Source organism: Aulostomus chinensis, chromosome 24 (genome assembly GCF_037954235.1).
Source record: "Aulostomus chinensis isolate RoL2024-O1b breed Wild chromosome 24, RoL_Achi_v1.0, whole genome shotgun sequence".
NCBI lineage: Eukaryota > Metazoa > Chordata > Actinopteri > Syngnathiformes > Aulostomidae > Aulostomus > Aulostomus chinensis.
Genome location: NC_141343.1, coordinates 14,555,368 through 14,581,416, shown reverse-complemented (window position 1 = coordinate 14,581,416; position 26,049 = coordinate 14,555,368). Strand labels below are relative to the sequence as shown.

The 26,049-nt window shown below is 44.5% G+C and overlaps 1 protein-coding gene across 10 annotated transcripts in view; it reads right to left on the bottom strand.

The window, feature by feature from the left end:
* Positions 1-1,281: 1,281 nt before the first annotated feature.
* htr2cl1 (5-hydroxytryptamine (serotonin) receptor 2C, G protein-coupled-like 1) overlaps positions 1,282-26,049 on the bottom strand; it is a 125,688-nt gene continuing 100,920 nt past the window's right edge. For all 10 annotated transcript variants that reach the window (XM_086197362.1, XM_086197363.1, XM_086197370.1 and 7 more), the window contains 5 exons: positions 19,269-19,469; positions 9,680-9,843; positions 9,449-9,602; positions 7,913-8,148; positions 1,282-6,751 (listed from right to left, as the gene is read on the bottom strand). In XM_086197362.1, the coding sequence (XP_086053488.1) occupies positions 6,179-6,751; positions 7,913-8,148; positions 9,449-9,602; positions 9,680-9,843; positions 19,269-19,469 (1,328 nt within the window). In that variant the 3' untranslated portion in view covers positions 1,282-6,178. The remainder of the gene's footprint in view (positions 6,752-7,912; positions 8,149-9,448; positions 9,603-9,679; positions 9,844-19,268; positions 19,470-26,049) is intronic.

Sequence of the window (26,049 nt, the reverse complement as noted above, 5' to 3'; positions counted from 1 at the left end):
TGCATGTGCCACTGAGGGTGTATTATCTGGCAGCGAGGGTGCATGTGCCACTGAGGATGTATTACCTGGCAGCGAGGGTGCATGTGCCACTGAGGGTGTATTACCTGGCAGCGAGGGTGCATGTGCCAGCAAGGGTGTATTACCTGGCAGCGAGGGTGCATGTGCCACCGAGGGTGTATTATCTGGCAGCGAGGGTGCATGTGCCACCGAGGGTGTATTATCTGGCAGCGAGGGTGCATGTGCCACCGAGGGTGTATTATCTGGCAGCGAGGGTGCATGTGCCACCGAGGATGTATTATCTGGCAGCGAGGGTGCATGTGCCACCGAGGGTGTATTATCTGGCAGCGAGGGTGCATGTGCCACCGAGGGTGTATTATCTGGCAGCGAGGGTGCATGTGCCACCGAGGGTGTATTATCTGGCAGCGAGGGTGCATGTGCCACCGAGGGTGTATTATCTGGCAGCGAGGGTGCATGTGCCACTGAGGGTGTATTATCTGGCAGCGAGGGTGCATGTGCCACTGAGGGTGTATTACCTGGCAGTGAGGGTGCATGTGCCACTGAGGGTGTATTATCTGGCAGCGAGGGTGCATGTGCCACTGAGGATGTATTATCTGGCAGCGAGGATGTATGTGCCACCGAGGATGTATTATCTGGCAGCGAGGGTGTATGTGCCACTGAGGGTGTATTATCTGGCAGTGAGGGTGCATGTGCCACTGAGGGTGTATTATCTGGCAGCGAGGGTGCATGTGCCACTGAGGGTGCATGTGCCACTGAGGATGTATTATCTGCTAGCCAGGCTGTGTTATCCGCTAGCAAGGGTGGATTTTACTGCCCATGAGCATGTACTACCTGCCATCATGGATGTATTTTCTGCCATCGATGGTGTATTATTGGCCAGGGAGGGTTTATTATCTGGGAGTGAGGGTTTATTAATTGCCAGTGAGGGTGTACTACCTGCCAACGTGGGTGTATTTTCTGCCATCAACAGTGTATTATCCGCCAGCGAGTGTGTATTATCCGCCAGCGAGTGTGTATTATCCGCCAGCGAGTGTGTATTATCCGCCAGCGAGTGTGTATTATCCGCCAGCGAGTGTGTATTATCCGCCAGCGAGTGTGTATTATCCGCCAGCGAGTGTGTATTATCTTCCAAAGCTTGTAACGCCTCAGTCTTGACCATGTTCGTGATGTTGGGAAGGATCAAAGCTTCTGACTGGCAGAACTTCAGAGGTGAGTTCTACTGTTATGATCAAATTCCCCCAACAACACAGTGAGGTAGAGACAACTGACCACACATCAGATATTAATATTTTAATAAATAAATAGCAGCATCACACAGAAAAAAAGTATACATTGTGTGGATGATGGCATAATTATTGTATAAACACAAAAAAAGATGTGTTGTAGACAAACGTTCACAATAAAAATGGTAATTAAAAAAAAACAAAAACCCAAAACAGCCACTGTAAGTTTGAACACGTAAAAAGAGAGCTAGCTCAGGAGCGCCGGGTCGTACAAGAGCGCCACAAACCAGCTTCCAAATCCAAGCAGTCAAAAAGTTGCCAAAATCCGAGATTTGAAGGAACTGGAAAAGTTTGCCGAACTCTTGGAGAACCTGCAGCTCTGGTGATTTCAGAGCCGTTTAGAGACAGAGGTTTTTTTCCTGGGGGGGTTTGTGTGAAACAAAAAAAGAAGTCACGCCTTAGAAAAATCAGCATTTTTGAGGTAATGTTTAGATTTCACGGAAGAATCAACCCCTTGAATGCCCGTATTCAGAACACAGTAATTTTGTGGTGAAGCCTTGAAGGTTTTCTCGACTAATTGGTTGTACAATCAGACAACTTTTATTTTAACATTTTAAGCGTAAAAAATATATCAAGAAACACGAAGTATAGCTGGTGATGTGGTTAGTTGGTTCGTCTTCATTGTGCTTAAGACTATATTTGGATGGATTTCTCGCCCTCTCACTGCTGAAGTTAGACAAGTTCCCAGACTTCCTCTCAATCCTGGACCCCTAAAGGCAAAGGTGCCTAAGACCCCTGTCATTCCTGGAAGTGGTTGAAGCAAACAAATCCAGCAGGGACATGCATCTAAAGGCTTGCTCCAACACAGCGACAGCTAAACTGATTCAAATTTCAGCTTCAGAGCAGATTTAGTACTAGTTTTATCCTTAGAAACAATGTCTCCACCATTTTTGATTTCTGACAATCACCTGGTGACCCCCCCGGAACCTGAGTTAGCCCCATTTTCAAATACAGGCTAAATCTTCTGAAAGAGTTCTTGTATGTTTTGTTGCTTGGCAACAAGCAAAAGTCCTCGAACAGGAAAGAAGCTCAAACCAGCCCCTCCTCAAACCAATGCAACTCTGCCAATAAACGGCTCTGGCTATTTCTATACACCCCAGACCAGGGATTGAAGTATTTGTAGAAATTCTTCCAGATAATTTCCCAGAGCGATTGCTTTCATCTGTTTGACGTAGAGAACCAGAGATTCAATCCACTTCGCCCAGACAGAATCGATAAACTCAGAAAAGTTAGTGAATCAATCTCGGGTACTGATTTGACCCAGGCCTGGTGCACCCACAGGTACACGGGGACGGAGTTATTACGTCGTGATGTAGGCTGGCCCGGCTAACTGGAGCTCTGTGCTGGTTCACACCTGGACGCGCTGACTCTTCTACGGTTCTTTTTGAGAGAGGGGTGCAGGGATGAGGTGTTTTTGTAGTCCAACAGCAAGTTAGCATCGTCATGCGGTTCCCTCCACCAAAAACCACTGGGATTGTTGCACTGGATTATTGCTGAAAGAAGATCGGGACTTTATCCAGCTGGATCTTCTTCACGAACGAATGAACACAACTTTTACGATTTCTCTATGTTTAGTGTGAATTAGATCGTTGGGAGCTACGCCACAACTCGATGTTTAACGACGGCCTCTGCAGTCACGTCCAGCCTCTTGTCCAATCGTTGGGTTTCAAGGCTGTTCACGACTGGCAGGGTGCCCAGATTTCCCTTATAGAAGTTGCTTCACCCATGTGTGTAAGTCAATGAAATACGTTTTTTTAGTTCACGTCCTCTTTTTGGTCCTGGCGCACCCCCCCACCACACACACCTTTGGTCCGTATCAGTGTTCGGTACATTTTGACTAGTGTGAAAGCGTAATTGCATGATTCCATACAAAAAAACTAAGGTTCATTTAAAGTGGCCCAAAGACCTCGAGCACGAAAGGGTCCTACCACCTGCCCCCTTTGGTCCGGACTTCTCATTTCCATCTGAAGCAAAATGTACAGGTGTGAGCGCTCCCTTCGTACAACGGTCCGAACCAAGTAATCGGACTATTCATTTAAGGTGTCAAGGGATACGGACCGCATAGAGGAAGTGAACTGGGAATCTTCAGTCTAGTTGGCTCACGCACATGGGTGGCGCCGATGCGAGGCAGGAAGGAGGGAGAGAGAGGGGGAGGAGGTTCGGCGCTGCGTGAGAAAGAGAGCGTGTGAAAACAAACGAATACGCAAATGTGCCGCCATGTTTCCACCAGACTCCACTTCACTGGAGGTATGAAGGCCACCTGAGACACACAAACATGTCAAGTATGGATTATTGGCAAACTGTTTGCCGTAAAACATTCAAACATCTGGAGCTGGTGTGAATCACAGACCTGATTTCAGAACTCAAAACTCAATGAAAAAACCTGGAGATGAGGGAACCAGACGCTCGTCAATGCTAACTGACAGTCTTTCCGTGTTTTAGGGCTCATTCCTGCACCACTCTACTGTTTCTAGTTTGCGTTTGGATGACAGTGAAATAACTGCAGGAGCTGCATGCTGTTTGCGATGTAGATTTTGTTCATTTCTCGTTTGTTCTTTCTTCCCCTCCTTCACCAAATCATCCCTTTTGATATCAAGACAAAGAAAACGAAAAAGAAAACTGAGGCTAGGAACCGAGTGACCATCACTTCAAACATGCACAAATGTTGTCGGCTAAACCTCTCTCGCCAACGTTAGCTCATAAACCTCTCCTCGCGGAGAGAAAGGTGGCACCAGTGACCACTTTGTAAGTCTGTAGCATATGAACAGAGGATAAATTATACAGAGATGCATAGAATTAGAATGAACTGACTGCCAGTTCTTCGGTTTCATTCTAATTGTGTATGCAGAGGGTGGCTGGAGACCACAGGCTCCGTTGGTTCACTCCAGACCTTCACGCTCTGACCTCCAACGGGTGGTTGTACATTCAGATGCTTTCAATTCCACCCAATAGGGTTATCAACCAAATGAAATATCGATCAACCTGATTTGAGTCACTTTTTATCTTCTAGGAGGAAATGAATTTCTTCTAAGGCAGTAAATTGCGGCTGATGGAGACGCAGCGTGGAGGAATAACGCCGCCTGTCACATGTCGATAAGTGACAGGAAGGAGGGCGAGAGGAGTTGTGCGGTGAGTCAAGGGTCCTGACAGAATCCGTCTCTTAGTCGATCGACTTCCTGTCTATCTGAGGTGAAATCTAAAAGTATTTGAGTCCCACTCTTGATTAAATCAAGAACGTGGCCTTCGCAGTACAGAGTGGCTGCACCAGACCGAATCTTTTGAATACTTAATTCCTGACTGTTGCAACTGATTGATCTGCTGTAAAGTCCTGATTGAGAGGGGAATTACATTTTAGCATGAGGGACAAATAAGCACACTCTCTGAGAAACCGTCTTATTTCACAAAGGCCTAAAGTGGTTACAGTACAAATTAGGGATGCGCGGTAAAAGTGATATATCATTAGTATAGGCCGATATTGATCTTTTTTTTTTAAAATTTTGGCCCAGTTTTGTTCAAATCTCTTCTTTTTGCACAGTGTCAATGATGAGGAAGTGATAAATGTGTGATTTATAGGCTTGTCCAAATGTTTTGGAGGTACATACTCAAAAATAGAAGTAAAAATGAGTTTCTAGAAGACGACAAATGCTTGTTGTCTGGGTCGTAGCTTTGCCAAAGAGAACTGTGTACCCCTCACTTCACTTCATACCCTCAAACGTTGGATCTTGGCTGTGAGAGGCCAGAAGTACACCACAGACGGAGTGCGATGCCAGCTGAAGGGTACACAATTGCTTTGGCACAAAAGACAAGTATTTGTATCCTTTCAGATACACACCCCTGTTTTTGAGTCAGTATAGAAGAGCATTACTTTCTAAAATCACAATGTGTGTTATCAGCACGTACAAAATGTCAATATCATACAAAGCTGTTTTGTTGTACAGATATTGACATCTGTAAGTGTCAGCTGCAGGTCAAATAAGGAGTAAAATATCTACATTTCAGATTTTGTCCCTCTCTGCAGTAAATATTCCCCCGATTCCAATTTGTGTGATTTGATCATAAGTGAGGAAGACTTCTATTAACTCATATTGTTTTATGACAGACACAAGTAAAGATGATGGCTGATGTCAAAACCTCCACATAATTTGGGGTCAAGGGAAGCAAGAGTCTGATAGCTAACAAACGGGCCTGGGCCACAGGTTTAGCTCTGGTAGACCCCTTGTTCCATTCAAGGGCTTCTTTGCGCTGAGTGACCACCAGATGGCACTGTGAGTCCACCACTGGGGTGTTGTGTACATTCCTTCATTTTCTAACATCAACCTCCAGAAAATTCTGAGAAAATTCCTCTTCTGTCAGCCCGAAAGCTGGAAAGGTTCATTCAGAAAGATTCTGTGACTCAAACACAAGAAAACGGGTTTTGGTTTGGTTTGTCTGGTGTGGAGGGATTCCACCTGAACCAGAGCTCAGACTGCATTTAGACTCTGTGTGAAGGCTCGACGTCGTCATCTGATGCCGATTGACCTCAGCGGTTGGTGCTGGACTCTGTAACCTGCATCAGTGGGACTCTTTGGAGGGCCGCCTTACGTCATACGAGGTTAACATAGAGTTCGTCACTATCTCTCAGCCCGTGAGGTACACAACATTTTGGCAGGATTCAGGCCAAACAAATGCCTTTACTATGAATTCATGGTATGAAAACCAGCATTTAGGTACCAATAACTTGTTGGTTTTCATTCCAAAATGTATTCATGACATCACAGGCGGATCTGGGAGAGGCCCCCTCACACTAAGAGGACCCACTGCAGGTTTACAGTCACGGCCAGTGTAAATCACCAGCTCGTCCAAACCTCTGTTAAAGAAAAGCTCACCATTAGCAAGAATCACACACTGCTTGTATGTTCTGTGGAGGTGGGGCTGTAGCTGATGAGTGACAGCTCCTGCTCCAGCTCTGTTTCCAGCTCTGTTTCTGACAACATGCCGGCGTTGTGGCATTCCGAAAGGATCTGAGACACTCCCCCAATTTGGGTTTCATCGTCTGTCGTGTCTTCAGGGTCTACTGTCAGCCTGCCGTTATCCCCCCTGCCGCCATTGCGACAGTTACTATTGCGATCCATGCCTGCTTTCCTGTGACTGTCAATCAGTATAGGGGTTACGGCGTGCGTGGGGCACGGAGGGGGGACCAGCAGGGTTTTACAACTCTGTCCGGCGGCATTTGCCCCAGCTTTGTACTGGCACCTGATGTAGCTGGAGAACGCTCTCCTGTAGGTCTTATTGAAGAGGGTGTAGACCAGAGGGTTGACCCCGGAGGAGATGTAGCCCACCCACACGAAGACGTTGAGAAGGTCTTGGATGAGCAACTCGTTACAGGAGCCGTGGCAGAGAACGAAGGTGACGTTAGTTATGAAGAAGGGACACCACATGATTAGGAAGAGGAAGAAGACGATTCCCAAGACCTGGCGGGGGAGAAGGGAGGCAAATTTTGAGATGCAAGTGTGCATCCTACGCACAGCAGACAGACGTTTGCTAATATCCTTGTCAGTGCACCACTTCTACTAAGATTTAATATTTTATACAGGTACTTGAGGTACTCTGGTCTTCATCCAACACTTGAAGCACCCTGATGCAGGCAATGCTTCAAGCTTTCTGACAGTGTTTCATGGGTCTGCTTGGGTTTGATAAAATTAGCTCATCGTTTCAGAGGAAGACATTTGTGAGGGATCATCTGGGAGTTATGCACGTCTTTCTTGGTTGTTAAGTAAACACAAATGAAATGTGTTTACTGATCAAGTTGCTGCACGGAAACAAGACGTATTGGTGGAGGGCTTCAGGGAAAGGAAGAAAGGGAAGGAAAGGAATCACACCACAATAGACAGAAAGGAATAAAAAGACACAAGATTATGTCCGCAAATTTACACTTCATGGCCAGAAGCACCTTCATCCATAGGTGATATTACAAAGTATTGCCCTCTTGGGTTTGGTAGCCTTCATCTTGTAACAGATATCACACTCGTAGATTAAAAAAAAAGCAAACTTGTCAAAAATGTTGACATTTCTTGATTTCCCAGCATACGAAAACTAAGAAAGGCCAAATCTGCAATTAATTTTTGCATTATTGCATCCTGTATCTCGTGTGGTTGTAGGCCGAGTGCTTTTAACCTGATAGTGAGGAGTTTCAAGAGGCTGTAACATGGGTTAAGTATTCCCCCCAGCCTTGACCAACCAGAGGAGGCGCTATTGCAGAGACCAGGACTCCTTCCCTCCTCCGACCACACACTAAGGCACAGCACTACCTTTGCCTTTTTCCCATTTTCATGGTCTTGCCGACCAACAGTGCCCCCTAATTTTCATTGGTACAGCCATCGCTGTCCGTATCTGTAAGTTTCAGAAAAGGTACACGAATACCCACAAAAGTAAAGCAGTCTGTGTTCTTACTCCTCTACATCGCTGCAGCAAGAAAGAATTGCAGCTGCTCTTAGGATGGTAGTACAGCCGAAGTAATCAGGGTTCAATACTCTGCCTAACCTTTCATTTCTCAGATTTATCCTATCTGGGGGCCTTGAGACGAATGCGCCTTTAATCATAGGCCAACTGGCGAAGCTCCACTTTTGTCTCACCTTGGAGGCCCGTCTCTCGTTCTTTATGGCCTGCATCATCCCCCGTCGCCCATGGCACCCTGATGTGTCACTTCGTCCGGGCCCTGTGGCCGGTGAGCTAAGCTGCGATGGAGCCTCGGAGGCAGGAATAATGCTTATGCTTTCTGATGTGGAGGCGCTGAGCAACATGCTGGGTTCCGCACCTTTCAGGCAGCTCAGGGTGTTTTCTCTACTCTGGACGGGTGGTGGCTTTAACTCTGTAGGAGAGGAAACAGGAGTAAAGTTCCATTACTTGTACCGAAAGTCAGCAATCAAAGAAGAAATTTTCCAACCCCTACTGTTTGAATGTAGAAGTTTGCAACCACTTTTAAAGTTTTAAGTGGCCGAACTTGTCATTCCCAAGACTCCATCCAACTTGTTACCAAGAAAAAGCCTGTGCCTTGACAACAGCGCAGGCATGTGCGTTAACAAGGCAGCTCACATTCTGTCAGGAGAGTCGGACAAAAAGCCAGATGAGGATGCCTCATGCACGCCTTTCACAAGGAGAGCAGAGCATCAGGTAGAAAATGATTGGGGGCCACATCAAAGAATTCTATCTGTATGTGACAAGCTACTGAATCAGGAAGCAGCCGCCTGTGGGTTACTTATCGGACAAATAGCCACCGTCTGCACTGCATGCTGTTGGTCAATTACCTGACAAATAGTTTGCTTTTTCCCTGTGACTTTCCAAGTGTGTTTGCTTGGTTGATATTCCTGCACATCTCAAGCCTTCCATGATTAAACAGTTCGTACTGACTGTGGAGTTTATGAAGTAGCAGAATGACATTTGATGAAAAAGGAGATAAATGCAGCTCGTGACGTCAATGTTAGCAGCTGCTTTCAAGTTGCAGAGCCAGCTGTATATAGTTAGCTTGAAGCTAATAGAGATTGACGGCTAACAACGGCAAAACTGTTCAAAATCTCAAGCACTTTGTCCCGTATAATCCAAGTCTGCTTCATCCACACCAACAACTGATCTCCTAAGACAACTAACTCTTTGATTTGAGTCACAACATGTAGCTAGCTCTTAGCAAGCTTGTTCAAGTGAATGCGCCGGTTGTTCACACTCAGCGCTACCATGAACAAGTGCTTCTTGAGTTCAAAAGGCCAAGATCAAGATTCAAAATCAAGGAACACTTATTCTTATTGTCTTTATTTTTTCTAATTTTTCCTGGGTGAAAAATTGTCTCAGAAAATGTGGAAATTATCTTCTGGAATTTCTGACTGGGATTATGGATTCATGGACAAACACCTCTAGCCTTGAGGGACTTCAGCTGGTTTTACCTGCTGATAACACTGCAACATGTGCAGGTGGAGGCAAAATCATGTGTAAAACTACACATTTTGACTGTCATTTACATGGTGCACATGTGATTTTCAGAAAGGGAATCCATCCCCATGTTCTGCACTTCTTCTTCTGTATCAACACCAAAACAGTAATAGATAGGATATAAATTCATATCTTTACAGTATAAATAAAACCAAAGTTCAACTGCTAAGATTCGAGTGGTTGTGTACCTTGTGACTCTGGAGGGGAGAGTGTGTTGATCTGAGGAAGGTGGAAGGCGGTGGGTGGAGGTTGCAGTGTGTTTGTGATCACTGGTGGTTGCAAAGGCTGCTGGGAGGACGTCTTTGCCTCATACAGGAAGACAGTCGCCTGCCTCTGGAGCACCTGGAGAGGAGAACGTGGAATTTAACAGTACCAACAGGAAGCAAAGGGATGTTTTCCCGGCAAAAACATCCACGTACCTGTATGGTGAGGCAGTATGTCACCACCATGATGACCAGTGGGATGAAGAAGGCCACGAAGGAGCCAATCAGTATGAAACCCCTCTCGTTGAGGACGCAGCTGCCGTTCACAAAAACCTTGTCCTCGTTGTGGAGGCCGATCACTGGGATGGGCGTGGACACACCTGTGGAGACACACGCGGAAGCAAAGGAGATGAAAAAACATATTCCATTTTTCCGTCTTGGTTGTAACTCGATGGTAATGGGCTTGATACACTCATTGGAACACAGACAACTTGTCATGATGTTCATCAACAACATTTACAGAGTATCGTGTGGTCAAACTTGAGGGACTCCTGGTAGATGAGTTTCATAAATGAGTTTCTTAAATGCAGTCCCCTGCGGTGTGTCACACTGCAGATAGTCTCAAAATCCTTGGAATCACTTAAAGTTCGGTCACTTGGGGTCCTCGGACCCCGTTATCGCCTCTTGCAGCTATATTCCATATTGAAATTGAGAAAACCGCCAGGAAAGTAAAGAGAGGGGACAGTAAAGTTCTGGTGGGAGCTGACTGACGGATCAGCCGGGTCAAAAGGGATCCTGATCCAGGATTTTCTAAGGGAGTCTGAGAGCTTCAGTATGAGACTCATTAACCCCAATTCATGGTTTTCTTTACGGTTCACATGTTCTGAATGGCAAATTAGACCATGGATGTATGTGCCCTTACTAGCTTTGGATCAGATCTGGGACCATGTTCAGACTCTCAGCCGTCCTACTGCCTCTGTACATGTGAAGACAATGCACCCTCTCCAAAAGGTCTTAAGAAACAGCTCACTGACTTCTTTCATTTCAGTTAAAACTACATTAATCATTAGTGTAAAAATCTTTCCTCACACAGGGACTGGACAAATGTTCAGTTTTTGGAGTAGTAAGTAGTAATACCCTTCAGATAACCCGTACCTGATCAAATTAACAATGCCCAGTGTTTCAGGAGAGAAATGCCGCGTGTTGGAAGTTTGTAAAAGCTAGGGTTATAACTTCAAAGTTCTTGTGTCGTCCCAATGTCAAACGAAAGGTGTTTTGGAGCATTTTCTTCTAGTAAAATGTTTATGGTCAATCAGAGCCAAAAAACACCAGCTTCTGCTCAATTTCACGCTTGATCAGCTTCGAATTAACCACTAAATACCAGATAATTAAGTTGGACGCAGAGGAGAGATAACCAGTGAAATATCACCAGTCAAGGCTGGAAAATGCAAAATGGTTCAATATTCTACTTTGCGTTGAGAGACCCAATTTATTATTCAGACCATTGTTATTATTTAATAATAATCAGATTGAATTAAGTCCGTTTTTCCTACCTTTTTTCTCGTGAGACGTGGTTATTCATAGAGATCATTGCCTATGTGAAAAGCGAGCTGAGAGCAAGCCTTTCGAGGACTCGTGACAGTTCCACTCACTACTGTGCTGCTTCTGAGTTTGTCTCTGTTGACCCAGGTTCTGTTTCACAACGACTTACACAAAGACTAGAAAGGTTTTTTTTCTTCTTCTTTTTGTAGAGCTCTTAAGCTCCTGGCGTCAGACGTCTTTCACAGACCAGTCAGGACATCTTATTCCTCTCTGAGCCCATCCGCGCCCACGGTGTGAGCTTGTATAATTCATTTAAGTACAAGGTACATCATTTGTTCTCGTACAGCTGGTGACGAGGGCAGTAATTTGGAGCAATGGCTGCACCTCTAATGTAATCATTGCAACTAACAGAATATCACCCAGAGGGCTGTTTTGTTGTTTTTTTTCATCCTACACATTCAGGGGGTCATGTTATGATTCATTCATGTGTGTCAATGAAAGGGCCTTTAAATGGTTGACAAATGAACCTTTTATGGTATGGATATTCATGTTGCAGCCGCCTGTGGGCTCTGAATGTTAGCCTGTGTTTGTGCTGCGATGCCAAACAGACGATAATTAGCATCTTTCTCTCTTTCTCATTCTCTCTCTCTCTCTCTCTCTCTCTCTCACACACACACACACACACACACACACACACACACAAACACACACACAGATAGTAGAGGCTTGCATGCAAGGTGACAACCAACTCATCAGAGGCAATAGAAGGTTCAGTATCTCTGCCAAAGACACTTTGACACGGTCTTTGGGGGTGACGAGAATCGACATGATCTTGGTTTACTACACGGCTGCGATATGCCGCCCCTGAATAAAATAACTAGACTGCACCAAATCCGCCAAAACAGAATACAAACACAGTGGCATCAAGTACTGTTCATACATTTTCCTTTCAATGCCTAAAAAATAGGGTCTCTGTATGGCCGATCCACAACCATCTTCCAGAGGTCCTTGTAAGGGAGCATTACTCAAAAGATCGTGCAATCATGAGAGGAACCACAAAAGTGGGGAATCCTGACGAGGTTAGCCCAGACGCTGCTAATGCATGGCGATATCGCAGCTGAAGATGATGTTGTCTTGGCAAAAAGGGCCAAGAACGCCACTTTGCTCCATGGAAACGGTGTTTTTGTTCTTCTACCAACTGGTTCCGGTCTCTACGTCAGATTATTGATCACAACGGTTGAAGTGTGCCTGTAATAGGAGTCGATAAGTCAATTTTTCGTTCAATCACCTGCCAAGAATTTATTGAAGCTGTTTTTGTCCCTTTCCAAACAGTTTCTATGAGTGACAGGCATCTTTGATTATGGGGTGTCGACAACTCCATCAAAATCAGGTCTTCTGGAACACAGACCCTGAATATAAAGACAAAAAAGATGATTCGCAAAAGCCAAAACATTCTTCTCTTGGCAATTACTGAACCTGACCAGTGGCCTCAATCAGTCTTCAGGATGCAGGATCTGATCCTCAATTTGATCCAGATTGCATCCGAATTTTGTTTCTTGTCGTGTCTTTCCACCAAATGTCATTAAAATCTGTCCATTCGTTTTCAAATATCCTGCTAACATAACCTCCTCCGCAGAGGTAAAAAACAATGTAGCAGAATCCCATCATTCTGGATGATAACAGACCTTCAGGGTCAGCCGTTTTAATAGAGACTATCTCTGAGGTAGAAAGTCGTTCAAATGGCAGCCAACATATTAAATTGGCCTCAGAAACGCAGATATCTCAAAATGTCAGCTAATTAATTTCCCAGCATACCCAAACAGGGCTGGAGGTAATTGAGAAAAACGTTTTCTTGTCATTTAAGCCAGAGCGGTGCCTGATGGGCGACTTCTCGCTTCTATGTGACATGTTTTACAATGCCTGTGACCTTTCACAATCACAGGTTTCCAGCTAACATGGAGACTCTTAAAGTCATTCTTAAAATGTAGCAGATTGGAGTCCCTCGAGTGATCATAGTTATCTGCTCCAGCCCCAGCAGACGAAGCGATGAGGTCGCGCGTTGGCAGGTCGCAGTGTGGTTCCGCTTCTAGAGGAAGATTATTGTACCGACAGAAGGGAGGACCTGCAAACTCATCAGACCACAATCGCGAGAGAAAAATGTTTTCCTCCGGTGCACCACACATCCCTTTGAAGCGAAGAGTCGGCAGCCGCTGGAGGCAGACAGGCATCAGCATGAGGAGTCACTGCAAGTCCGGAGTATAAAAGACACGGAGGGAGGACGAGATTACAACAGGACATACAGGGGAGTCGAGATTTCTGCTGATTCCTCCAACACAGAAGGCATTAATGCTGTTTATTTCATTGAGCGGCCATCCGAATACCTGGTGTGCAGCATTTAAGTTTAAATGAGCAGCTCCAACATGATTCTGATGGTGCGCAGGCTTGTGAACAAGGAGAACGGAGCCGCTTGTGTCGCTCTGTATGTCCATTTCTGCCCTACGTAATTGGAGCCGACGGTGCACGAAACTCTCGCTATGGTAGCTGCTTTCAGGTTTCTAAAATGTCCTCCCAGGGTTAAAATGTTGTCTCTGTCCTGGAATGTCCTGATAATGTCAACACGCTCTAACAATTCAGGAACGTTCTCCCAATGTTACATTTTCTTCTGTTCTGAAACATCCTCACAATGCTGCAAGGTCCACAAAATAATAACATGTCCTCACAATGTTGAAACGTCCTCACAATTCCGGAATGTCCTCACAGTGCAGAAGTGTGCCAGCGTTCTGTTTCGTTGCATCGGTACAAGCAATCAGTTCCTCCATGTGCACAACTTCGAACTCGTTTTGTACTTTTACTTTGAAGAGGCGGCTTAGCGCTTCATCCGTCTCTAAACGACTTTCTTGAACATTCCCAGCCATTTTCATTTACATACACATAAACATTGATACGAAGAAAAAAGTGAGAACTGAGCAAATCCCTTATTGGCTTTATTTTATTTATCTATGCATGACTTGTGTTCTCTTCCTTTTGCATATTTCAGTCACTCATTATTTCTTCCCTGTCTGGATATTTTCAACGACCAATTTTGTTCCAAACCCTTACGAACACTTGTACTTTATACTAAACTCCTGCACTGAGGCAAGTATCAGGGTGCCCCAGTGAGCAGGGTGGGAATGGTTCTTATCACTGGTGACGTAAGCTGGTTCTAACGAGACAGAATGGATTGAAACACAGTGTATTAATAGACCAGAGGGAGCGGATGCAGGCGCCATGTTGCTAATCCTTCACAATTGATCGCTGTAAGCCCTCTCAGACCTCAATCACAGCGGCGTGTAGTCGGAGCGCAGCACAACCTCCAGCGCGGGTCAATGAAACGCCAAACAGGAAGAGACCGTTTTCATTTGTTTGCAATTCCAAAGCAGCGGCACTTTGTGAAAGGCTGAGGAGAAAGAAGGAAGGGAAGGAGCCTCGGGTGTCAACTGCGTCCTTCAGACCTACGGCTGAAGGAGCTGCTTTTGGGGTGGTTTTTGTTCTTGAAATGTTTCCTTTTTTCTTTTAGTTTGGGCAGGTTCAACTCCTCACGCACTGCTTTCCTTTTTCATGTCGGTTTTACTTTATCAGTTTTTTGCGTTGTTCCCTTTTGCTTTTGGCCGTATGTTGAAACGCCTCTTAAGAAAGTGCAATGGCAGTGAGGGTTGGCGCCCAGCGTGCTAACTGTTACGCCACCTGAATCATGACCTCCAATGTTCCTGCGTGACAAGAAGTGTCATTCATAAATTTGACGTTTATTGATCTGAAAAATACTCAAACCACAAAAGTTCCTTTGTACAAATCAAGCTCAAACGCTGATGCCAACTCTTCACACCATGCAGTAAAGAGGAGTGTCCTGTTCCTCCAATCACAGAACCTTGAATGTTTGTATGAGGAAGCGAGCGGAATATCATGGAGGGAGGGAACCACGGATGTGTTGAGCCACGCCCACTTCCGCCACCCTATAGCAAGTGAGTACTGACTAAATATGACAATACAATCTGAGCACACATTACTATGGAACATGGGTGTGGATGAGGTCCAGTACCGAAATAAAATTCAGAAAAAACTATGAAACAAAGCTGAGCAGTCTGTTGGAACCGAATTGTCTCTGCCGTGCTAAAAACTAAAAAGTAATTCAGACGTTGCTAATCAGGGTGGATCAAGGCAAGGTGCTACAGATGTGAGCATCTTACTCTTTCACTACTACATTCTTGGTGTATTAATACTATTTGTTGTTGTTGATGTTTTCTCACTACAGCTTCAGCATTGATCGCTGACAGCCCTCTCAGACCTCAATCATAGCAGCACGTAGCCGTAGCGCTGCAGAGGCTCTTGAGGGGTCAAGGAAGTGCTAACGGGGATTTATTTTGATTCAAAGCAGCCAGTCGTGGTAGAGCGAGATAGCAGGAAGTGTAGCAGGAAGTGTCAGTCATCCCGGGAAGGAAAAAGTGCACTTCAGAGGAAAAGACCTCAACGTTGTGTCCAGTTTTCTCTGCAAGGAGCTCATAATCGTGCTTGAGTGGGTGGTTTCATTTAAACCATCAATGATCCAATTTCACCTGAATGAAAAATTCTCACACTAATAAAATATACGATAGAAGGAAGCCTCAATATGTTCCCAGATCAACCCTGAAGCAGCTCTTCTACAAAATTCTATCCAAAACCACTGTCTCTACGCCTCCAGGCTGTTCTTACTCACTCTACGTACACACACACACACACACACACACACACACACACACACACACACACACACACACACACACTTTAAAGCATCCATAACCCATGTGATAGTGAGCAAGGAGCGAGACGCCGCGTCTTTTACAACCACCGTTCAGGGAGAACATGCACACTCCTCCAGCCGGGGCTCCAACCTGTGAGGCGACAGTGCTAACGGCTGCACCACCGTGCCGCCCAAGCGTCTGCACCATCTTTTTGGCGCTAAAACCAGCCAGACTTCAGGTCGTTCGTAGCGAGCGGCCTTTCTGGTGATAAAACTGAGTGATGTTAGTAAAACAACTCGGGATTTTTCAGCCATCACTCTTGCTACAAAACCGGCTGTTTCAAGCCGGAGGTCCAGACATTGTCAGCCATGTTTCTGGCGACGCTTCATGCTTGACTCGGGTCATTGGAGCAAGCAGTCTTTCCAGAGGCAAAACTGCGTGTTTTTAGGAAGAGATCTCAACGTTTTCAGCCATATTTCTAAAGTGAGATTTTCAGAGTTCTTCCTCATGACAAGAGAAGATGTTTTGAGCAAGACCTTAAGATGCTCGCAGCAGTACTTCGGGCAACTGAACAGGGTGTTTCCAGCGAGATGTCTGGACAATGTGAGCCATATTTTGTCGTGTTCAATGAAATGCTTCAAGCATGACTTTGTGACATTTTCAGCCATTTTTCACGCAATAAATAACTGGACACTTTTAACAGGATCGGCAATTTTTTCTGGAGACAAAACAGTGTTTTTTTTGTGGGATGTTGGGATGTTGTCAGCCGTTTCTACAGTGACAAAATCGGAGACCTTTTTTCATCTTTCTGGTGACAGAATTGGTTGCTTCCTGCAAGCAATCAAGACATTTCCAGCAGTTTCTGTGTTAACAAAACTGGGCGATTTTGGTGACATATTTGGATATTTGCAGCCATCTTTCTTGCAAAATAAAAAACACGGGCGTTTCAAGTGAGATGGCAGCAAGATGCGGCTGTACATCCGCTGGCAAAAGCGGACATTCAAGCGTAACAGCAGGCGCACCGATGGCTCGTGTGGCTGTGGGAAAACTGTGCCAGTGTTTGCACTGTTATTCGCCTCCTCAGACCTCGGCTCTTCCAGCCAGAGACCCCGCAGTTGGTACTTTGTGTTCTCATGCCCGAGTCAAGAACCCTGATGAATCATCAGTTACTGCGATGACGATCCAGCGCTGGTGCACACCTAACTGCTCGACGTGATAGCGGGTAAGCTGATTAAATAGAACAGGAAGCTTCTGGAGAAACATTTATATCACAGCTTTACATGAGGAACTTTCCCAAGGGAGTTTACAGGAAGCACCGAAGCAATTACACAGCACAGAGCCGCATGCCGTCGGCTAAGGATACAATGTGTGTACATCAGAGTAAGTTAATGCTCATTCATGTGTCACGGTGTGTGTTTATAAGTAGAAAAAACAAAGGTTTCCTACAGGCTGGAGGTCAAGAGGACAAAAGAAAGTTGTAAAAGTCACAGTATCCCTGAACTTCCCTGTGGCTTCCACCCAGCACCCGTGCGCACACACACACACACACAAAACCACCACACACACCACGGGTTATTACTCACACACACACACATATAAATAAATAAATATATATATATATATATATATATATATATATATATATATATATATATATATATATATATAAATAATGGGTCAAATAAAATGCTGACTAGAATGAGAATCTGGGCTTCCTCTCTGATTCATAGGATTAAAAAAAAATAGAAAAATAAACCATTAATTGTTTTTGTGATGCAACTTCTTCCCAGAGATAATCGCCTCTGGCTACAGTTGCCATGAATTTTCAGACGACATAATTCATTAATTTGCATTTCATTGTCTTTCCCAATGTTAAATATGACTGGAGAAAGTTTCTACCTTTGGGGGTGAGAGGAGTATGTGATGCATATCAGTTCCCACTGTAACAATATGCTGCCGGACGCTCTGAGCATCAACAAACCCACAATATTTCCTGTGTATCAGAGGGCCTATGGAGAAAGTATCAGTGGATGCTAATGAATATGGCAACTCTCGGTGGGAGAAATGCAGGAAGTCCTCATAATACAATTAATTCAACACAAAAGTGGCCTCAGAAATGACCCTAAATTACTTATTTAACTTCCAGTGATAATTACAGAGTTGTTAATGGATAAAGTAAACACCAGCAAAACATTCATTGTAATGCACCTCCAGATCTCAGCTTTTCCTCAATGTATCATTTTGGAAAATATTATGAAATATGCAGTGAGAGAGGCGGCGAGTGGCTGATGAGAGGTGATGATGGCGTTAACGTGGGAGACAGCAAATATAACATCAATCAGCATTTTGAGATCGGAGACATTTGTCCTCCACAAGACATTTGTCTCCTGACCCAATCGCGTCATCAATTGGTTTTCAGTTTGTTTGACATGAGACGTAAGGCTAGCAAACGTTGAAAGGTAGCAAAAATGCATTAGCATGTGTGTGTGACTCAAGTGAAATATCTCAAAGTGAAAATGAGCTCTGACTCCATGATGTGTCCTATCACAAGAGTAAGTCATTTTAAGTTAAAGTAAGGCAAGGTAAGGCGAGGTAGGGTAACAGAAGGTAGCGTTAGAGCGCAATTTAACGTAAGTTGACATACGGTAAGGTAAGATAGCATAACATGATGTACGTAAGATAATGGAAGGTAAAATAATGTGAGGTAGTGTCATGCAACATGAGCTAACAGGTTAACACAACCCTAAGTTATGCAGGAACAAAATGCAAGGTAACGTAACATAAGGTGACATGATATAGGATTACTTAAGGTACATAATGATGTAAGGTAACATAATGTTACGTTAAACAACATGAAGTAAAATAGTGTGAGGTAGGGTTACGCATAGACAAATAACAAGGTAGCATAACATAAGGTAATGTAACGTAGCATTGAAAAACACAAGATAAAATAACGCAAGGTTACGATAGGTAGTGTAACATGAGGTAACGCAAGGTTATGAAATTATTGCACACTACATAACCCAGCATAACCCAAGGTAAGGCAACGTAACCTTACGAGTGGGAAGATGAGGAAAGGTAACGTAACATATGCTGATGTAAGGTCATGTAACATAATGCTATTTAAGACAGTGTGAGGTAACATAGCGTGAAGTAGGGTTATGCAGAGATAGCATAACATGAAATAGCAAAACATAACGTAACCCAACATAACATAATAACATATGGGAACGTGACATAAGCTAACGTAACATAGCATAACTCAAGGTAGCATAAGGTAATGAACTGTAATGAATGTAGCCTCTTGTCTCAGTGTCTGTCTGGAGCGAAAACATCTTTATAAACTGTGATATTATAAAGTAAAGCAGTTCTACTCTTGACTCTCTCCATCGTGTTTGAAGTCCTCTTAATCTTCGGGCTTCATTGGTTAGCTCGCCACGTTAACGCAAACCTGATCACTATTATTGATTCCGCCTATTTCGACTGTGCTGGTGCGGGTAGATTCTGACCTATTGAGATGGTCCAGACAGCGGCGATCTTCATCATGGCTTTGGTTCTTGAGTTGAAGCGGCTGTGCTCTATGGGGTTACGGATGGCGACGTATCGGTCCAGAGAGATGGCGCACAGGTGCATGATGGAGGCGGTGGAGAACAAGACGTCTAGGTAGATCCAGATGGGACACAAGGCGTTGGGGAGGGGCCAGGCGTAGTCTGGAGGGGAAAAAGATGAAAGACATAGCGGTACGTTTTTATTCAACAGATAAGGATTGATTTATAACCCACGCAAAGGACAGGGATTGAATTTCACATCTGTGCTGTTTCTGGTCTGTGGGAGGAAGGTTGAACATTTATTGATGTAATTTGCTTTCACGTAACAGACAAACGACAATTTGCTGCAGTTGTTTCTTTGTAATACACAGCAGACTGTAAAAGCAGTGATGTAAACATTCGCAATCTGTTCTAATCTGGCTGAGTGAATAGAATCAGGGTCTTCCGTGTATGAAGCTGCACACGATGCAGCGTGGAGAGGTGGACCCAACTTTAATTAATTAGAGTACATCAAAGCACACGGCGCCGCACGCTCCACCAGCACTAAATATCCCAGCTCCCGGGAGAAATCAGGTTACTTTGATTACAGCATTTACAAGTATTACTCTGATTATTATAATTAAGCAGATAAAGATGTTTACATGGAAAATTCTAGCAGTAGAGGTTTGGATACTTAAACACTTCAGCAAGACTCAGAGTTTTATTCATCCAGCTGGTACTGAGAGAAATATACCAAAGGAAAAAAAACAAACCTCAAAGGTTTGACAAAATGGAAGGAATGAAGAGCCAAACCCAGTGCAACACCCACCGGTACATGTCAGAGTGAGAGGGTGGTAAAACCTGCTAAGACTTGGATTTTACTCTTGACCTGAAACTTTCTATATTTACTCTGCAGCTACTTCAAATTTCTGTTGTACTTCCTGTATTCATACTTTTTTTTCTGGAAGTAATGGCAGAAGAGGGACTAACCAGTCAAACGTGTGATGTGTGCTGAAAAGATCCGACCACTGAAGGTCCAGCTCCATCCAACAGTTCTATGCCAAAAACTTGGGCTTTTTTTTGGTAAGCTCCATTCACCAAAAAATCACAGCCTTCATGGTAACCTATCACCAAGGTATTTTGGGTAGCATTGCATCCTGAAGCCAAGGGTAGGCTAAGTATTCTAATGCTAGGCTAGGTTATTTAGGCTAATGGTAGGCCATATAGGCTAGTACAAGGCCACCAAGCTAGGGGTTGGTTTTTTTTCTCTCCAAATACGAGATGGATCTCCCACTCAGAGGAGGTCATCAATGTTGCCACCAGGTGGTGCTGCAACTGATACACCTATGGGCTCTTCCTCAGCCTATACACACACACACATTAAATTTGGAGAAAATTAGCCTCATAGTTTTCTGTTGTAATCCTGCTGACAGACAAGTAAACACTGCCAAAAACCATGAGCTCCTTGGCAACCTCAGAGGCTGTGAGGGTTGTCATTCAAGATCAGTGAATTAATCCTTTAAACGGGTCAAAAGCCATCCCTCTGTTTATGGAAATGTTCAACAACATGTTTTTTTGGATACCCAGGTTTTATTTATGTCCATCTAGCTTTCACTCTCAGAATGAAAACAATGACTTAGCAAGAATGCAAAGACAAGCTAGCTTAAGCCCTTTTGGCCCTTCTGGATTCATCTGACCACATCTCTTTTCTCAGTAATCCTCATCTTAATGTGTTCAGGTAAACAGGCCGTCAAGTGAAACCAGATCTCGAATCTCCATTTCAGCAAAAAGGAAACTTGGATGGGTATTTTAGGCTAATTTGACAGCTATTCACAGGAGGAGTGTGGGATTAGAAAAGGAGCTACTCTCTACTGAGTTGCTGGAGGTTCTTAATCCCTGTAAACTGCAGAGAAGCTGCTCAATGGCCAACAAAAAGCTTGAGCTTCCAGGTGTGAACTAAAACATAATCTCTCGAATGGAATCTAATGAGCGTATAATGGTGATTTAACTCCCAGCAAGAGACGACGTGGCGTATGAGGCTAAGAATGTGTTCAGTTATGCTGATCCCTGATGGAAAAATCCTTGTTCCTTCCCTCCTTTACACAAGAAGGTCAAAGGTCACTTGCAGAGACAGCGTGCAGCTGGCAAGGATTCCGTGTCTTGGGGAATAAGAAGCCTGGGTGGCCTAGGTTCTCTCAGCACTGGGCTGTCTGGGATGGTAAAGCAACAGAAATACAGCAGGGTGCGTTTTGGCAGACATGAGCAAACCAAGTCAGCCGCTTCATCTCTGCTTAAACTGGGCGTTAAATAATTAGCTTAAACAGCTTAGCATGATAAATGACATCAAGCCTGTCTTTAGCCGTGAGCCAGGGATACAAATTGGAGAAAATCTTACAGTCTCCTCCTTTACGTTTTGTCTCCATGTCTGTTTTTGAAAGAGCTGACCGACAAAAGCAGTCAGAATTTTCTTTACTTTTTTGAGATAGCGGTGTTGGATTATACTGAAATGTGCTCCACATACTTGGTCTATCTAATAAAGTCAATAAAGCTCTGGCTGTCGATGCCTCTCACAATGCTAACGGATTATGCTAAGACTGGGAGTTCATGCTAACTTGACTGGCTTTGGTAGATTTTGATTTATGTCTGAAAAACTGGGGATCGCTCGTTTAACAACTAACAACTACATTTTTCGAAAAAAAAGTTGTGAAGGGGTTGACTAGGCTAAGCTATATAGGCTAACACCAGGCTAGGCCATGTAGGTTAATACTAAGCTTAGCCATGAAGGCTGATGCTAGGCTAGGCCTTGTCGGATAAAACTGTGTTGGCCATGTTGGGTAACACATGCCCTCGCCCAACTGGGCGAGGGCATGAAGGCTAATGCTACTGTAGGTATAACATATATGATTGTAGCGATAATAGCAGCACAAGCTAGTGGTATATAAATGACTACTACTGTATATCAACACCTCAGTAAAAACGTGACTTCATTGTTCTCGTGAAGGACAGATTTACTGTAGGACTGTTCATTTTTTCCTTGGGGCAGTGGTGAAACACAAAAGTCTGTCTACAATCTACTATTTATGTACATAAAAATATACTTCATGATAGTATACATGTTGAGTGAAGTTGTTAACGCTGTTGCTATGACAACCTGTGTCCATGATTTTCTGAAAGGCTGCTGTCTTCAGCTGTACCTTGCAATTATTTTGAAGACCGTTTGTTTGGGGAGCTGTTTTTTGCCCTCAAGGTTGTTTTCCTGTCTAAAATAATAAGAAAATGTAATAAGCAGCCAAAGAATTCAAGGTGAACTGATATTTCCAGCTGTGTCAGCCTCCTGAAGACGCCGCTCAGTCCGCGGAAAACTCTCCCTCTCTGTGTCTTCATGTGCTCAAAGCCATTTATGTGAACAGTCCTTTCTTCACAGAGGACAAGACCTGCAGTCAAACACTCTCTCAAACACATTGAAACACACACACACACACACACACACACACACACACACACACACACACACACACACACACACACACCGAAACACGTCTTAATTTCACCTCTGATTTGTAGCATGTGATGCATGTGGAGTGAATCACGCGCCTGTTTGTCAGTGTGCTGAGTGGGAGGCAGCTTGCATAACTTTTTAGAGGTCAAACACTTATTGGGGGCACTGCCAGACACACACACACACACACACACACGCACGCCCACACGCACGCCATAATGTAAGGTGTTACTCTTGCTGGTGTGCCCATTAGATAAATGCAGCCAAATCCACTGCCGAGTTCGGCAGTTATAACCACACGCAGGTCGGTCTCCAGTAAAACGCCATGTGTGGACGCAGTCCTCCTGGTTGTGTCCACAGACCCCCGGCGGCACATTCATCTATGAAGAGACCTGACACTTTTGTCCACCAGATGCCTGGCGGCACGCACATTTCATCATCTTGTCAGGTTACCAGTGTGGACAGACAGACAGACACACACACACATTAAGTCCATCCATTCTTCCATTATCTATACCGCTCATCAGTTGAGGGTCACCAGTCCATCACAGGGTCATCAGGAGCAATTGGGGGTTCAGTGTCTTGCTCAAGGACACTTGGACATGGTCAGCGGGGGGAGTGAGGATTGAACCAGCGACCCTTCGGTTGCTAGACGACCACTCTACCTCTGAGCCACGCTGCCCCATACTGCTCTACACAACCACTGATATAAAATATTGGACCAGGAGACGAAGGAGAAGGGGAAGGAGTCTCAGCTGTCGTCTTCAAAATGAGACGATCGAGTCCATGGAAGATTTCTTATTTGTGCCACACTTTGTTCCCGCCCCATTCTGATGTCACTCATCCCCCCCCCCCCCATCCTGACATCACTAAGGATCTCTAATTTTTCACAGATAAACGAATGAGGACTTTAGCTTCGACAGCGCGGGTCAGGTGCAGCAAGTATTAAAATTGTTTCATACTTATTTAGCTTTGAAAGGCGCAAAAATAAAAAAGCCTCATGGTACGTAAAAAAAAAAACAACAAAGAAAAACCGAAGTAACAAATTTTGTACTAAAATCTTCACGTGGCATATAAATAAAATAAATAAGAAAAAAAAAGCAATTAAAAAGAGGTGTGGCCTGTTTAGTGTCCTCGGGTCACATGACATGGAAGCAATGCAGTGAAATATTGAATAAATACATCCACCACCGTACCGCTAGTATAAATACAACTTTGAACCAAAAAAAAAAATCATAAAACATCGGAGGCAAACTTCCAGTGAGGGTTTTCAACTTCAAACGCTGAAAATACACCACAACAGTAACATGAGAGAGACGTTTCCTGTCAACTTCTGAGAGGGAAAAGATCGAAGTACAACAACGTAGTAAAACTACAGCTGAGGACACATGTCTCATGTTCAAGAACCACAGTGTGTGTTTTCTAGCAGCTGTGGACTCCGGTCGTCCATGTTTCTTCCTCTGCCATACAGGACACACAGACACACACACACACGTACCATCATCCCAGCATTTACATACAACAAGAGACACAATGAGGCCATGTAAATGAGGTCATGTGTGTCCACCGCTGGACGACACGCCACTGCTCATCAACCCACGAGAGGCTGACTACTGCAATCATGACATCGCTGGAAGATTCATGATGGAATCAAGAAATTCATCCACATCTGTGTGTGTGTGTGTGTGTGTGTGTCTCAAGATGAAAACTTGTCACCTTCAACACAATCTATTGTCATGATTGTTGTCATCATCGAAATCAGTGTGTGTGTGTGTGTGTGTGTGTGTGTGTGTGTGTGTTTGTCTGAGCACTCCAACTCAGCCAGTAGTGTGGATCGATGAACTTCAGCAGCAGTCTGATAGAAGTATAGATCTAAGCTGTATTCAAGTGTGTGTGTGTGTGTGTGTGTATGTGTGTGTGTGTGTGTGTGTGTGGGCAGGGACTGCTAGTGTGTTAAGTGGCAAAGGTACACAACCCATCTGTCTTGCTGTATGTGTTTGTGAAAGTGTTTTTTTGTTACGTGTGTGTATTTACATTGATCGCAACAGTGAACAATCAACAACGTCAACACTCACACACACACACACACACACACACACCCTGCGGGTGAGCAAGTTCGCCCGTTGTCTCGCCATAATCAGCCTTCGCCGTCCGATTGTGGAGCTCTGATGAAAGCCAGACAGCTACCAGACATCTACGGGAGTTTGGCTGCGTTGTGTCAGGAGCCACAGCTTCCACGCTTCTTCCTGCAACAGTCGGCAGCAAGTTTGGCACCGAGTTTCAGGGCAGCTCGACTAAAAATTTCGGGCCACGTTTTGCCACAGAACCTCCGCTTTTCCCTGCAATGATTTTTTTTTTTTAAAGAATTCCGTCTCATGGCGAATATTTTTATATCAGCCCAGATTTTGGGCTTTGTTTTCACCACTCACAATGATTTTATGCCTGTTTTTTTTCAGTGTAAATATCATCCACAGAGCTCTTGTGGTGTGTCTGACCAACTCTGAGGAGGAGAGTAAGGACTCGATGGACTGCAGAGGGATGTGTCCTCCTACATCCTGGAACCAAGGCCGGGCTGATGCTAAGCTAGGCTATACAGGCTAATGGTAGGCAAAGTTGTGTTGGCACATTCTAGGCTGTGCAAGCTAATGCTAGCCCTTAAGGTGTTTCTGACCAAATTTGAGACAATCTGGTTGACCCACTAGAAGGGGAACATTAAAGTGTAGAAAAACCAAACATGACGTCCTGGCACCACCAGGTGGCACAATGACCCAAGGTCTCATGGGTCGGTCCTTGGCCTATCCCGCACCCCTCCACCAAGTTTGGTGGTAAAACGTCTCATTATTTTTTTGATATCTTGCCGAGAGGCAAACGCCACCAGAGCAATAAGCCCCTTGGTGCAGATTATGACTCAAACGCTTGTGAATGTGGCATCAACCCAGAGATAAATTCAAGATAAAAGGCTCAGGGTTCTTTTGAGTGAGTCAGGTGGAACGTCTGCAGGGATTACCGTCAAGGACATCTACAAAGGCCAACCTGCAGCACAGATCAGGGATGACTGTGACGTTTATTGATACAAAACAGAAGCGCGCCCCTCCTTTATGGTGGGAACGTCTACAAATGTTAAAGGAAGATTAATGTTTTGACTCAATATTGGAACTAAATTCAATCCACATCCCACCATATTAACAACCAGCCATCCTATTAGGCTCATGTGGGCGTTCTCTCAGAATCTTGGCGAGGATATTGTAAGCAGGAACAGCGGCT